Source organism: Rhamphochromis longiceps, linkage group LG1, assembly GCF_057381845.1.
Source record: "Rhamphochromis longiceps isolate RC_006_pf linkage group LG1, R_longiceps_female_GT1.1, whole genome shotgun sequence".
NCBI lineage: Eukaryota > Metazoa > Chordata > Actinopteri > Cichliformes > Cichlidae > Rhamphochromis > Rhamphochromis longiceps.
This window is the reverse complement of record NC_140557.1, coordinates 42,970,093-42,984,168: the sequence shown is the minus strand read 5'-3', so window position 1 is coordinate 42,984,168 and position 14,076 is coordinate 42,970,093. Positions and strand designations below refer to the sequence as shown.

The 14,076-nt window shown below is 44.0% G+C and overlaps 1 protein-coding gene across 1 annotated transcript; it reads right to left on the bottom strand.

Moving 5' to 3' along the window:
• Positions 1 to 674: 674 nt before the first annotated feature.
• On the bottom strand, positions 675 to 12,499 carry shcbp1 (SHC SH2-domain binding protein 1). The gene is made up of 13 exons (XM_085410101.1): positions 12,233 to 12,499; positions 11,460 to 11,666; positions 11,260 to 11,375; positions 9,042 to 9,250; positions 8,864 to 8,959; positions 8,554 to 8,784; positions 7,352 to 7,529; positions 6,785 to 6,905; positions 5,874 to 6,005; positions 3,297 to 3,415; positions 1,951 to 2,037; positions 1,589 to 1,727; positions 675 to 1,512 (listed from the first exon to the last, which is right to left on the bottom strand). The coding sequence occupies exons 1-13, from the start codon at positions 12,369 to 12,371 to the stop codon at positions 1,181 to 1,183; spliced, it is 2,106 nt and encodes a 701-aa protein (XP_085266227.1). The 5' UTR covers positions 12,372 to 12,499; the 3' UTR covers positions 675 to 1,180.
• Between the last annotated feature and the right edge of the window lie 1,577 nt (positions 12,500 to 14,076).

Here is a 14,076-nt window from a genome sequence, read left to right as displayed (position 1 = left end):
GTCTCCTGTGGATGTTCACCAGCACTCTGACTTTCTCTGTTATGTTGGTTTCAAGGAACACCAATTATGTTCCCTGGGCATGTTTACTCATTTAAAAGTGTCAGAAACACTGGCATTGATTATTTTACTATTTTCTTTTATAATTTTGATTTTTTTTCCGTTTTCTGTAGTGATGCAGATGACATGTGACATCACTTCTGTTCTGGGTCAATCTTACCCACAACATAACAGATGGCTTGTTTCACCTGCATGGAGATCTACTTTGACCTCTTGTTGCCTGTTCACAGCAAAATTTGTCACATGAAAGCACCACACCTCACATCAGCTCCAGCTCTTTTATGACATTGATGACAGAACATATCCTGAAAGAATACACTGAAAGCTGAGACTCAAAAACATGTCTGTTATGTAACTATAATTATGTAACTATATTTGGAGTGTTTCAGTAAAGAGGTTAACCCCCCCCCCCTGTCAGTGTCTAAACATATATAAGGACCTAACTACATAAACCATGGCATTTAAAAAGGAGTTGTACGTTTTGTTTTTGTTCTTCATTAATGGAATTGCACAGAACTGGTCAAGGACGGCCACACAAGTTTGCCAGCAAAGACCCGTCCGACATGTGTTCTTTGTCCCAGGTGAGGTGCACATCCAGACAGAAGAGGATGGAAATATGACTTTAAAATGTATTTTATTCATCCATTTCACAAAATGCATCATCAACCACACTTGGTTCTTTCTAAATATTAAACTGTAGAGTTAATTTTTATTCTGTTTTCAGAACATGGCAAATAAAACTTTTCTAAACTGTTAACTTTGTCATACACGTCTGAAAAATCTGAACTCATTGTTCTAAAAAGCATCTGTGTGAACCTCAGCACTCTGCAAGCCACCACCTCAGAATAAAACAGAAACCAAACGTGGATTTAAATTCTTTTTTAAAAAGCTCAGAGGAATAAAACGGATAAAAGAATTTGTGCAAATTCCACAGGAAGGGTTGATCCACAGCCACTGGACGTTAACATCAGAGCTGATATTTAGACCTGCCTGTGCACAGCTCCACACACGTGAATCAGAACAACACATTCCTGCAACATTTATTTTATGGCAAAAAGATTAGTGTCATCATACACACTGGGCAGAAATGCCGAGGGGTGCGTGGCAATGTTAGGTCACAGTGTTAGTAGCAGAAGGTGCCAAAATCGCCCATGCCGTTGCGCTTGAACTGGTTTCCTTGAAAGGACACAAAGATTTGGTGGTCTTTCAGATCCTCAACAGCTTGGCTGGACATCTCCACGTTCCTGCTTAGCTGACGGCTAAACTGCCACTTCCTGCCTGTAGACGCAGCCGCATCACCGTCTGAGCTGTTCTTAGCAGACCCAGCCAAAAGAGGTAGCGAGGGGCTGCTGCTGGACGTGGTGCTGACAGGTGGTGTTGAAAATGAGGTGGAGATCAAGTGATGGTCTAAAGATCCTCCCTGCTTTTCCTCTTGTGTGTGTGCATCAGGGTGCTCTGCGAGGAAAGGGGCAGCTGATTATAGATTGTGCACTGGGCTATCAAAGCTGCCTCACATTACCACCTTACCCACCTTCACTTCTGCCCACAGGGATGCTGGGCTCTTCCCCACTGTTGGGTTTCACCAGAATCACCCCATAGCCTTCATTGTTGTGGATCACATTGTTCTCCATGGTGATGGAAGGCATTGCATCCATCTGATCAGCAAAGTCCTACACGCACACGCACATGCTGGGCATCACACCTGCAGCCTGTTTGTTGCAATGCAGCAGTGCTAACCACTGCATCACTGCCACTCAAAGCACAAGCACTACTGTGTCCACAATGGGGGTAAAAGGCCTACTAACAATACAGCATCAGTGATAACAGCTTTACAAAGTCAGGACGATGGAGTTGGCAGAAATATGAATATTGGCAAGATGAATCTCATCTCACCTTGATGAGGATCCCATCCTTACAATGATGGATGCCGTTACCAACAAGACTGCAAACGCTGCCGGGGTAAATCTCCACACCTGCCCCCTGCACACAGACAAGGAGCAGCATAACCAGTCAGCTGATCAGAGAACCGTCACACACAACAAGAACACTGGGACATAGGGTTGTTTTGTTTTTTTACACAAAGCTTTACTGATCTTGTGTCAGGTCATTAGCTGGCAGGTCAGCATAGTTTCCAGTGTAACACATACTTCACAGTAGGGCCGCCACAAATAATTATTTTGATAGTCGACTAGTCACCGATTATTTCTGCGATTAGTCGACTACTTAGAGCATCATCCATTGGACGTAAAACGTACAGCTTATTGCACCAGCAGCATCTGCTCTTATATAACTATCATTAGCTTACAGCTTTAAGTGTTTAAGGTCTGTGCTAACTAACAATAAAGACAAGATGATAGTTTATTAAATTTTAATGAAATTTGCAGATTGTTTCGGTGAAGTTTAATAAACTCCTTGCTATCTAAAATATAACAGGACACCGGAGTAAATTCTCGAGCATCTCACACTTCTGATGATCAGCTGTCTGCTTGACGTTTATTCAGCTGTGTAAAAACTTTAATCTCAGCCAAACCGATTTACTCAGGAACAAATAAAATACTGAAAAAAGCCAAACAATAACATTTTTAAGTTATCTAAGTGACTCATATATCATGTTTAACCTGAGTAGCGAAAGACGGCGGTGGGTTTGAAAATGATCTGCCGGGAGTCCGGTGTTCTCACGGCTCTAGTGACCTAGCCCCCGGCTAGCTATCGAGCTAGTGGGTAACAGACGTCTCCGAAAACGTCGGAGCGCTTTTGAAAATATGTGGTGTCTTGATAAACTGAGCAGATATTTGAGGTTTACACGGCTACATTCTCGCCTGAAAATATGTTAAACGTTTATTTTGTGACCCAGAAAGAATAATAAGAGTAATATTAAAACTAACTAGCTGCCGCCATTGTTGGAAACTGAGCTGGGCCGCGCTATGAATTCTGGGTCACAGCTTCTTCTTCTTCTTCGGGGTTTAACGGCAGCTGGCATCCTTGTACATGCAGTGCTGCCATCTTCTGTTTCAGTCCGTTATTACACTCTTAAATCCTGCTACTTATTCCTGCGTCTTTTGGGATCTAACAAAGCTTCAAACGACGCGTCGACTATTAAATCAGTCGTCGACGATTTTGATAGTCGACGTAATCGTGACTAGTCGACTAATCGTGGCAGCCCTACTTCACAGCATGGAGGAACTGGCCATATCTTTTGTTTCCAGAAAACCATGTGATGGGTGGAGTTCAGGTCTCACCTTGGAGCCATACAGGTCGCACATGTTCATGGTGAGACGGGCAGATGTTCTCACGATGACTCCAGTGGTGTCACACTGTAGCACACAGTTCTCCATATTCAGAGTCCCCTGACGCACACCTGGCAGTCAAACCGGAACGAGAAGAAAGGCATCATTACTACACACCTCAACACAACACCACGCACCTAAGATAAACACAACCTCCAGTCCAACTGACCACACGACCTAAAACAGACCTGGGCATTTTACACGGGCCACATACGGTATGTTGTAAGCACAAATTAACAAGTGTTTATGCTGTGCATGCAATACAACTGTGTTGCTTTTATTTTGAAAACCCTCGACGTATTATCTGCTTCTGTCTGCACAGCGTCAGGTGATGCCAGCTACCCCTGGCCCCCTCGGTCATGTTTGACTTTGACTACTTTTCCCAGGCTGTGGATGAGAGCTGCGGTGTACGTGACACTGCCCAGCTATGCGTCTTTTTACGTGGGATCACTGCAGACTTCAAAATCACGGAGGAGCTGGCAGCCATGCAGTCAATGAAAGGGACAGGGAGTCATTTCTTCACAAAGTTAAATGCATGCTTGGAGAAGCTGGGCGTGAAATGGGACAAAGCGATAGGTGTGAGAACAGATGGTTGACCAAGTCTGACAGCTAAAAATGTTGGACTTCATCAGAGCAGAGCACTGAATCACAGACAGTTTGTTGCACTTTTGGAGGAAAACGTAAGCTACCACACAGCTGTCAGGAGGCTCGGTGTGGGAAAACTGCAAAGCAAGGGCCTTTTTGTGCATGCAACGTACAGAGCAGTGAGGGCTTTCAAGAGAAAGTTGCAGCTTCTCTTAAGCCAAATGTGGGACAATATTCTCACTCACGTGCCAACACTCAAGGAAGCCACACCACCAGCTGATCACCTCCACAGGTACTCATCCATGTTGGAAGCATTGCATGGTGAGTTTTCAAGCCAATTTCAAGACTTCAACACAGCCAAGAGTGAAATGCACACAGTTTCTTCTCCCTAGTCTGACACACTACTGGCAGAGCAGTTTAGGTCAGTCCCACTGCCCGAGTTTCACTCTCCACTCAAAGACTTTCCACACAAGCCCAGAGGATTCTACTCCACTTAGGATCTACCTACGTATGTGAACACACATTCTCAGTGATGAAGTTCAACAAATCCAGATCCTCTATCACTGATGATCACCTCTTAGCTGTACTTTGAATAGCCACCTTAGACATTCAGCCAGATTTCAATACACTTGTTCAAGCTGAAGACAGACTGGATTTTTCCTCACTAAACTGAAAACATCAAAAGTTGCTTATTTTTAAACACCTTTACAGTATTTGTGAAAATTAACAAGCTAAAAGGAACATTGAAGAGTAATGATAGTTTTTGTTTTAAGTTGTTGTTACTTTTATAGGATTATTTTCTTCTTCGTCCTACACCACAATTCAAAAATATACAGAAATATCTACAAAATATTCTTATACTTCTGATTACCAGCAGCAGCTTTTATACATATATACACACACACGGCAGTATCGAACGCTGCACTGAGGTCTAGCAGGACAAGCACAGAGATGAGCCCACTGTCAGAGGCCATAAGAAGATCATTTGTAACCTTCACTAAAGCTGTTTCTGTGCTGTGATGAGCTCTGAAACCTGACTGAAACTCTTCAATAAGCCTCTGCAGATGATCTGTTAGCTGTTTGACAACTACTCTTTCAAGGATGTTTGATATGAAAGGAAGGTTGGAGATTGGCCTATAATTAGCTAAGACCGCCGGGTCAGGTGATGGCTTGAGTGAAGTAACGGTTTAACTACTGCCAGCCTGAAGGCCTGTGGTACAGACTTTTTGTCAGCCTGGCTACAGTGCTAGAGACAAACCTAGGGCTGCTTATATTTTCTTCAATTAGTCATGAAAATCAGTCAGATGTTGTAGCTTTAAGGAGAGCTTTTTTTATAACGCAGCAAACTGGCTTTCCGGGCTAAATGATGATCTTCTAAATTAGCGAGATATCATTTCCTCAGAATTATCTGTTTAAGGTGTGCCTTTGAAAGTTATACAGAATACTGGGCGTGGCTCAAGAGTTGGGCGTTCGTCTTGTAATCGGATGGTTGCCGGTTCGAGCCCCGGCTCCGACAGTCCCGGTCGTTGTGTCCTTGGGCAAGACACTTCACCCGTTGCCTACTGGTGGTGGTCAGAGGGCCCGATGGCGCCAGTGTCCGGCAGCCTCGCCTCTGTCAGTGCGCCCCAGGGTGGCTGTGGCTACAATGTAGCTGCCATCACCAGTGTGTGAATGACTGAATGTAGTGTGAAGCGCTTTGGGGTCCTTAGGGACTAGAAAAGCGCTATACAAATACAGGCCATTTACCATTTACTGTTCTTCTGATCTGACACTTTGTTCAGGAAAGCTACAACACCCAAAATGAAGTAATCAGCCTACGTCTGCACTTGTCTTAGTGTTTGCGGCTGGGTTTTTAAAGAGTAAAGGTTAGCTCCTGTGTCCCTGCCTGTTTGAATATGACACAATGCGTTAGTGTGATGGCAGCTCAGAGCACGTAATACTCACACAGAATGCCTTCAATGGCATCATGCTGGATGAACTTGATGTTGGAGAGTCTGACATCAGCGCCTGTAGACTCCACAAATGAGTCACCTTTGCTTTTCTTCTCAATCACCACTTCATCAGGAAACCCAAAGCCTGACACACACACACACACACACACACACACACACACACACACACACACACACACAGTTAAAGAAGCCCCTGAAACCACACAAAGGGGCTCTGCATTTCACACACTTTCCATTCAATGGTGGCTGCATGTAACTGTAACCATGATCAGAGGAGATCTCAGCTGAGTTGGCAAACAGACCGCGGCATTCAGGATGAAGAAAATGTGACAAAGATGGAAATGTGTGCGATCCACCCTCAGACGTGTCAGCAGGTGCAGGCATTTACACCCAGCTCCACGTCAGCACCTTCATAACTGATGTCCATCTCGTCTCCCTGAATGGTGTTGCTATAGCAATAATAATGTTTGTATTAATGTACGAGTGCTATCACAGGTGATATGATATCACAGCACCAGCGTATGTGCTGTCTTTTTTTGTAATATATCAACCTGCGAACGTTTGGGCTCAGCTGCAGCTCAGGAGCTCCGCTGATGGTGTCAATGTTCGAGGGGTCCTGAAGTGTAGCTGCATGTGACCATCACAGATCAGTCTACCTGTACATACAACTATGAAGTGCACTGTGAAGCTCCCAGGTTAATAACTTATAACCAACGTTTGCGTAAAACATAGTGGCCCCTTCATTTCAACCATGGCGAGCTTGCATGTACTTCTTAATTTGATGGACACACAAACAGGGCTCTTCAAGAGGAACGGCACATCATGCATAAAACATCTGAATTGACATCTTTGGTTTCCATGTATTAGCATCACTTCTACACAAGCATGGCGTGAGTGTCCTACCTTCTATGGTGATGGAGTCTGGTATGAAGATGGAGCTGCTGACACTGTACATTCCTGGGAGAACAATCACCAAGTCGCCCTGATAGCACGAATCCACAGCTGATACCGGCTCTCTGTGGAACTACGTACATGACACAGTCACCATTAGCAGCTTACAGTCGCCTCACTATGGTTACAAGACAACAACATTAAAATTTGGTGTATATTAGAGCATGAATGCTGTCAGTGCGAGGGGTTAAGGTGAAGGTTTGGGTGGCTGTAGCTCAGGGGTTTGAGCATGTCATCTGCTAACTGGAAGGTTGGTGGTTCAATCCCCGTCTGCTCCAGTCTGCATGCCAAATACCTTTAAGCAAGGTACTAACCCCAAGTTGTTCTCTGATGCATCAATCGGAGTGTGAACGTTAAAAAGAAGGAAAGAAAGGATAGAAAGAAGTGCTTGTGGGTGTGAGGCATGTTGTAAAAAGCGCTTTGAGTTCAGGTAGAGTAGAAAAGAAGAAGAAACAATCCGGTCCAAACTCCAAATGTATGCGTCTCGATTAGCCGATTCGCTGACGTGATGCAACTAACCTGAATTTCAGTGTCTTCAGATGAGCATAGAGGAATGAGTCTGGCACTAAGCAGAGACTGCAGCTGGACGGTGCTGCAGGACGCAGTAACCACATGAACCACCTTTGCGCCTGATGCTCGAGGTCCTCTGCTCTGCACACACTGCTGCCTCGTATTTCCTTTATAGGCCAGCACGTATCTACATGAGAGGAGGGGTGTAGAACACTGGGCGTGAGAAGGAACAATGAAGGACATGCACACGAGGGTTTTAATAATCGATTAAAATCGATTCTGGCTTGGATAATGTGAAATCGATTCATTAAAATCCTGAATCGATTTTTTAATATAAATTTATTTTGCCCGAAATGCCAGAATCTCAGGTTAAACCTCAAAATTTCAACAACCACCAAACAGCTAAGACAGTAACTGAGAGCAGGAACACGGCTTCTGCACAGAGACGTGAACACACAGCGCCGACCCGCCGACGGATCAGAATCAGTGAGATGTGACTTTCTCACCCGACAGCACGGACACGGTCGGGGCTGAAAGCGGACAGCTCGCCGTTTCTGATCCGTCGGCGGGTCGGCGCTTTGTGTTCACGCCCTTTTTGCGCTGTTAGTTTGATCTCTCTCCAAACTACGCTTCACCTCTTCACCTTTTCTGCATTATTCGCTTGCTTGTTACACACAAGTCTACCGTTGTTTACAGCCTGTCGGACGCTGTTTTTTTCCCCCTTTACTCTCTTGGAAATGAGATTTTTAATCTCAATGAGATTTTTTACCTGGATAAATAAAGGATTAATAATAACTTACTTACTGAACAAATTTAAACTCTTTAAAATTATACAAAATGCCTGTTAGCCGTATCTCTAATAAAACCGCTGTAACGTCAGAGCTAACGTTCATATGTTGATTAATGGTTTTCTTTTGTTTTTGATGTACTGCAGAATGTTTTTATAAAATCCAGGCCAGGAAAATCTCCTTCATGTTTTTCTGTGTTTTATGCTCAGCTACTTTGACACAAAGGCCTCTGCTGTGATGCTCACACCTTTGATAAAGTCTTGCGTGTGTCAGTTTCCTTTTTATTGATACAGAAATATGGAAATGTACTGATCTGAATTATAATATTTCTGACTGTCTGAGGCAATTTTCCCAGATTCAAATCGAACTGAATCGAATCGATTCTAGAAATCAGTGACGATGCCCAGCCCTGATGCACACTACCTCAGCAGGGGGTTCTCAATGATGCGCAGCTTGCGTTTGAAGGTCTCCAGCTGGTCACAGAGCTTCAGGCCCTCTACCATGGACACGTTGTCGAGCTCCGAGTCCGAGTCGGCACTGAGGCCACTGCGCAACGCGGAGAACTGCTGGAAGCACTTGGAACACTTCTCCAGTAAGGACTGGTACTCTGCCACCAGGCCTGCTGGGACTCTGTCCTCCAACATGTCGTAGTAGCTACGATAAGACATGTTTTAGTCAGGGCTACGGGCACAAACCAACACTTCTTAATATAGGATCATCCTAGAGTGCTCACAGTCGTATCCGGGGTTCCACACAGCGGACAAAGTAGTCAAAGTCATCATCCTCCTCTTCCTCATCCCACTCCCTCCAGATGTGTTTATAGAAAAACCTGCAGATGAAAGGAAAGGATGTCACATATACGTCAGGGCAAAACAACAACATGTAATCTCCCCGTGGCCTCCAAGTCCTACCTTACATGCTCAAGGGCAAGGGCAGTCTGATCAATGTCCCCAGACTCCTCGTAGACCACCTGCAGCTCCTGCAGGGGCACTTTGTGCTGAGTGGCCTCCAGGAGAGACGTCATGGCCTCTTCATGGAGCTCAACGCCTCTGGTATCACACTGCAGAGGCAGCACCAGCCTCACACGTGCCTTCAGGTCCTTCACTTCCACGTCTCGCACCTGAAACCACCAGCAGCCACAACCCAAGGATTACAAACCAACGTCCTCCAAGCTCTACATTAGCACGCACGTTTGTTTGCTGCGCCTTTGATTATGTGCATTTACATTCTGTAAAGGCAGCAGACACTGTGCAGCCCCCTCTTTGGTCCTTTTCCAGTGAGCTACAGTCACTGATGGCATCAACAGCGTTACAGTGCACTATAGTTGTGACATAGTGTAGCTAACACTATAGCACTGTGGGTGGTGTTTCCAAACTATAAAATAACCACTGAGCACTTTCAGAAAAACTAAAGAAATTTTAAAAAGGTAGAGAAAGTAATGTTTTTAGTAAAAAAGATTGCTGCACTCATAAATATACATTGATTAGTGTGCAATAACATTTCCTAACAAATTGATGTGTTCTTAAAAACGTTTATCCATTAAGAGTTCACAGGAGCAATGTTGGAGCACAGGCTATGTTGGCCCGCCACCTCGAATCCAGCGCTCAGGTTGGACCTCTGTATGTCACTGGAGACTCGCCAGATACGTACTTTTTAAATTTAAAGATGACAAATGCCTAACTCTCAACCTACATGACTTCACCACTGGCCTCTGTCTTCTGCCCCTCCTCCTCACCTCATGCCTTGTCTCCTGAACTGAAGTCAGGGCTCCAACACAGAAAAACTTGCATAAACACGTGTCTGTGAAGGTTCTCAGTCATCCAGGTCATCGTAGCCTCAGGAGCTTGCAAAGGAAAGCGTCTGGACTTCTTTAAGTTACTTGAAGACGTTTCACCTCTCATCCGAGAAGCTTCTTCAGTTCTAAGGTCAAATGGTGGAGAGTCCCAGATATAAACCTAGTGGGAGTATCTCCCCAAAAAGGGACCAAGGACCCACCCTGAGTGGGTGTGAGGGCCATCTGACCTCAGGACATCACATGATAGGGTGGGGCCAGGTTTCACAATGAGCTCACCCGAAACTCTGGCTGATTGGGACCCACACCCAGTTTCACACCTTGGCTCAGGCGATTAGAGGATCATCAGGGGTCCTTTTGTCCCTCTGTGGGGGGAAACTCCCACTGGGTTTAAATCTGGGACTCTCCACCATTTGACCTTAGAACTGAAGAAGCTTCTCGGATGAGAGGTGAAACGTCTTCAAGCAACTTAAACAAGTCCAGACGCTTTTCTTTGCAAGCTCCTTTGACAATGTATGAACATGCTTGTTTATTCCTGAAATTGTCACAGCAGATTACACATCTGGCCCTTCTGTCTCAGGACAGCTGACTACAAGCCAGATAAAGACCAGCTGGTCATAAGCTAACATCATGCCAGCATGTCAGGCTCTAGTGTCCTACAAATCACACTTTCCCTCTGATAAACACTTAGATTACATTCTTAAACAATATAAAAGTTTTTTCACTAAATGTCAGAGTCTGGCAACGTTAGATCCACTTTAAGCAACTTTTCTCCTAACAGAGACTGCACAAAAATAAAACAGGCAAGACTTAGTGACAGAAAAGTTCAGAATATCCTCAACATCTCTGTCATGAGCCAAAAGTGACTGATCCACGCATCTCGACTCCTTTCACACTTACAGTTCCCTCCAGAGTAAATGATGTGGACAACAGACATTTTGACAGCTGAGGTAGACGGCGCACTGACAGCCTACAACCACTACAGCTGAACGGCAGCCAGCATCGTTTGTAGGCATTTAAATTGCTGTAAAGGACTTGCTGGCCTACATTCTGTCATGAATGACATCAAGTCAGTGTGAGCCACAAACATCATTCCTGTCACAAGTTCAAGATGCAATCGGTGTTTGATAAAGCTGACAAAGCTGAGATGGTTTTTGTTTGCACTTGTTGCACTGCTGCACGCAGCTAAACATGATGCAGAGTGGAGTACACAGCTACAGCCATCACCCTGCAGACTCCGCTTTCACACGTGTCATCAGAGAGGGATGGAAAGCAGTCCTTACAGCGTCGTTATGACTAGACTGTGTGATCACAGGTTAATGAAAGCATTACGTTACCTCCACCAGAACATCAAAGATATCAGTAGACCAAAGAGCCAACCAGTCACATGGCTCCACCGTTTTCTCCAGGTAGTCTGCTGTGAAGTCCTTCACCTCTGAAGGCTTACAGTCTCCTACACACACAAGAACACAAGGACTGAGATCAGCAGTCTAATTTCTCAGGGTTACGATTATTAATATTAGCAGGCGTCGGTTACCGAGCATGTAGTCCTGGTAGGCCTTGAACCTCTCGTAGAACAACAGGTGGCTGGTCTGGAACGTGTCAGGAAGACTTGAACTTCCTCCCGAAGGTGGCTCACGTCTCTGCAGCCCAGTCCCCGACGCTTCAGTGTTATAGTAGTATGTTCCACTGTCGTCATCACTGCCATCTTCATCTTTCTTCTCCTCCTCGTTTTTAAACAAGGCTGTTAAAGACGGAAACACCATGGAGGAAAATCTTTGTTCACATGGACTATTTTACTGGTCAAAAGCAATAAGACTGACGGACTGTGTTTAAATTAACCTCATAAATGAAATATTCAGCGTTTATTTCCTGGTTTGTAGGGACTCCTGAAAAGCAAGTCTACCACACATCTGTTTGAGCGTTACCACTTAATCTGCGACACCTAACAGCTGGAGCGTATACTAGCATGTGGTACATTTGCACAGAGGGCTGAAAGAGCCATTCAAAATGTAAGCATAGCTTAGTGCCACAGTAGTGTTGAAGGTTCAGCCTACAGCACGATGTGTGCACGTTTATCTGCATCACTGTTGCAGAACCGTCTGCGTAGACGCGTCGCGTGAGCGAAACATGAAAGCTAACAGCGTTAACGTGACAGGCCTGCTACAAACACATATGCGCTGTCATTAGCACACATGGGTCAGTTAAGCAGTGCTAGAGCAGTCAAATGCACGGCAGGAAACCTACAAGCTGGTTCCTGTTTTAAAAGATTACAACGCGGACGTGGACGATCACTGCTGTTGACCTCACCTCGATTTATATCCGCCCCGCCGTAGCCTTTATCGGCCGGGCCGTTGTCCGTGTCTCCGTTACCCAAGTCCAGATTAACCACGACCACGTCTGACGCGTCGTTCCCCGGACACGCAGCATCCCGCGAATCCTGCTCCATAAAGAACTTGTAAAATCTTTTCTTCTGCACGTTTAGGCTGAAAGCCACTAACGTCTCTTCGGAAAACAATCACAAAACTAGCAGCAGCCACCCTGTTTTCAAAATATCCCGGTTTGGAGTGTCTCAACCAATCACAACAGGGCAGCTGCGGGATGGTCCGCCCCCTAGTGCAGACGTGTCGAGTAGCGTCCGCCCTGATGATTCTTATAATAATAATAATAATAATAATAATAATAATAATAATAATTATTATTATTATTATTATTATTATTATTATTATTATTATTATTAGGGCCCGAGCACTGAGAGTGTCTGAGAGTGCGAAGGCCCTATTGTGTCTGCTCCGTTTCTTCTTCTTATTATTATTATTCAGGAAAAACAAGGGCCTTTTTGAGGGCCTAAACATGCTCAAAAACTCATGAAATTTTGCACACATGCCAGGTCTGGTGATTTTGTATTTTTGTATTTTAAGATTTTGTATTTTAATGGTTTTACATATCAGCACTGGGAAATGTCAGTGTAATGGTGAAACAGCAAAAAACCGGGGGGATTTTCGAGACTAATGAAAATGTCCGGATTTTCCCACAGAGGACTCATATGTGTGACTTCATCCCTGAGCAGCAGCTTTGTGGTTGTTCTGCGCTCACAGACGGGACAGACTGCGTGCATCAGTGCCTATTGATGTTTAAAAAATGCCAAAGCACAACTGCAGCTTTTCAGACGAACTGCAAAAAAAATTCCCTCGTACCGTCGTATTTTTCTTATACAGATGAGGCCTTATTTCTGTACCATTATTTAATTCCATTTTTTAATTTCATTTTTAATTAACATATTTAAACGAAGGCATCGTTTAAATATGTTAAAAACTGGGTCAAGTGTCCTCTGTTTTGGAAAATATGGTGATACAGACTGTATGTTGCAATTATTTTTGTTTTAATGAAGAGGACACTGATGTCATTATAGGGTCCAGACAGATAGGTTGTCCATTTTTTAAGAGTGAAGAGGGAATGACATCTGTAACTGATTCTGCGAATGCCAGATTAAAAAAATAAATAAATTCAGAGTAATTCAGCAATGCTCAACTATCTGTGTCAGAGTCCCTTGATTAAATTGATTAAAAAAAGAACTGAACACTGAGTTTTTAATATACACTGGAGCGGACTTCTTCGGCTTCTTATTGGCGGTTAGCAAGCAACGTTTTGGTGCAGTACCTCCACCAACTGGAGTGAAGTGTGAATGGTATACTAACTTTCTACATATATATCTAGGACTGACCTCACACCCTATTGTTTGCCAGTGGTAGTTTCAGTCAATGTGTAAATGTGCTGTTGATACGGTTATAGGGAAACCTGCAGTCAGCTGAGACTGAAGTCACTTGGATGAGTGATGAAACGTTTTTCCCACTGAAAATGCTCCATCCAGATACACAGAATCAACCCTTTGGGATTTCCTTTCCTGGATGATTGAGTATACATCAAGCCATATATTTATAATATATATAATAATAAAATTATAAACTATATTCTCTCTATTAACTCAACAAAAAAGAACATCTGAACTAGAAATTTGTCCAAAAGATCTTTATGTCCAGCTGCAATTTGTTGTTTTGTAAATTATGTAACAGTTCTCTCATATTTCGTAAAGAACAATAATGTTATACTGCCTCTTCTTGAAAAAAAAAGTTCATTTTCCTGCAACATGGATT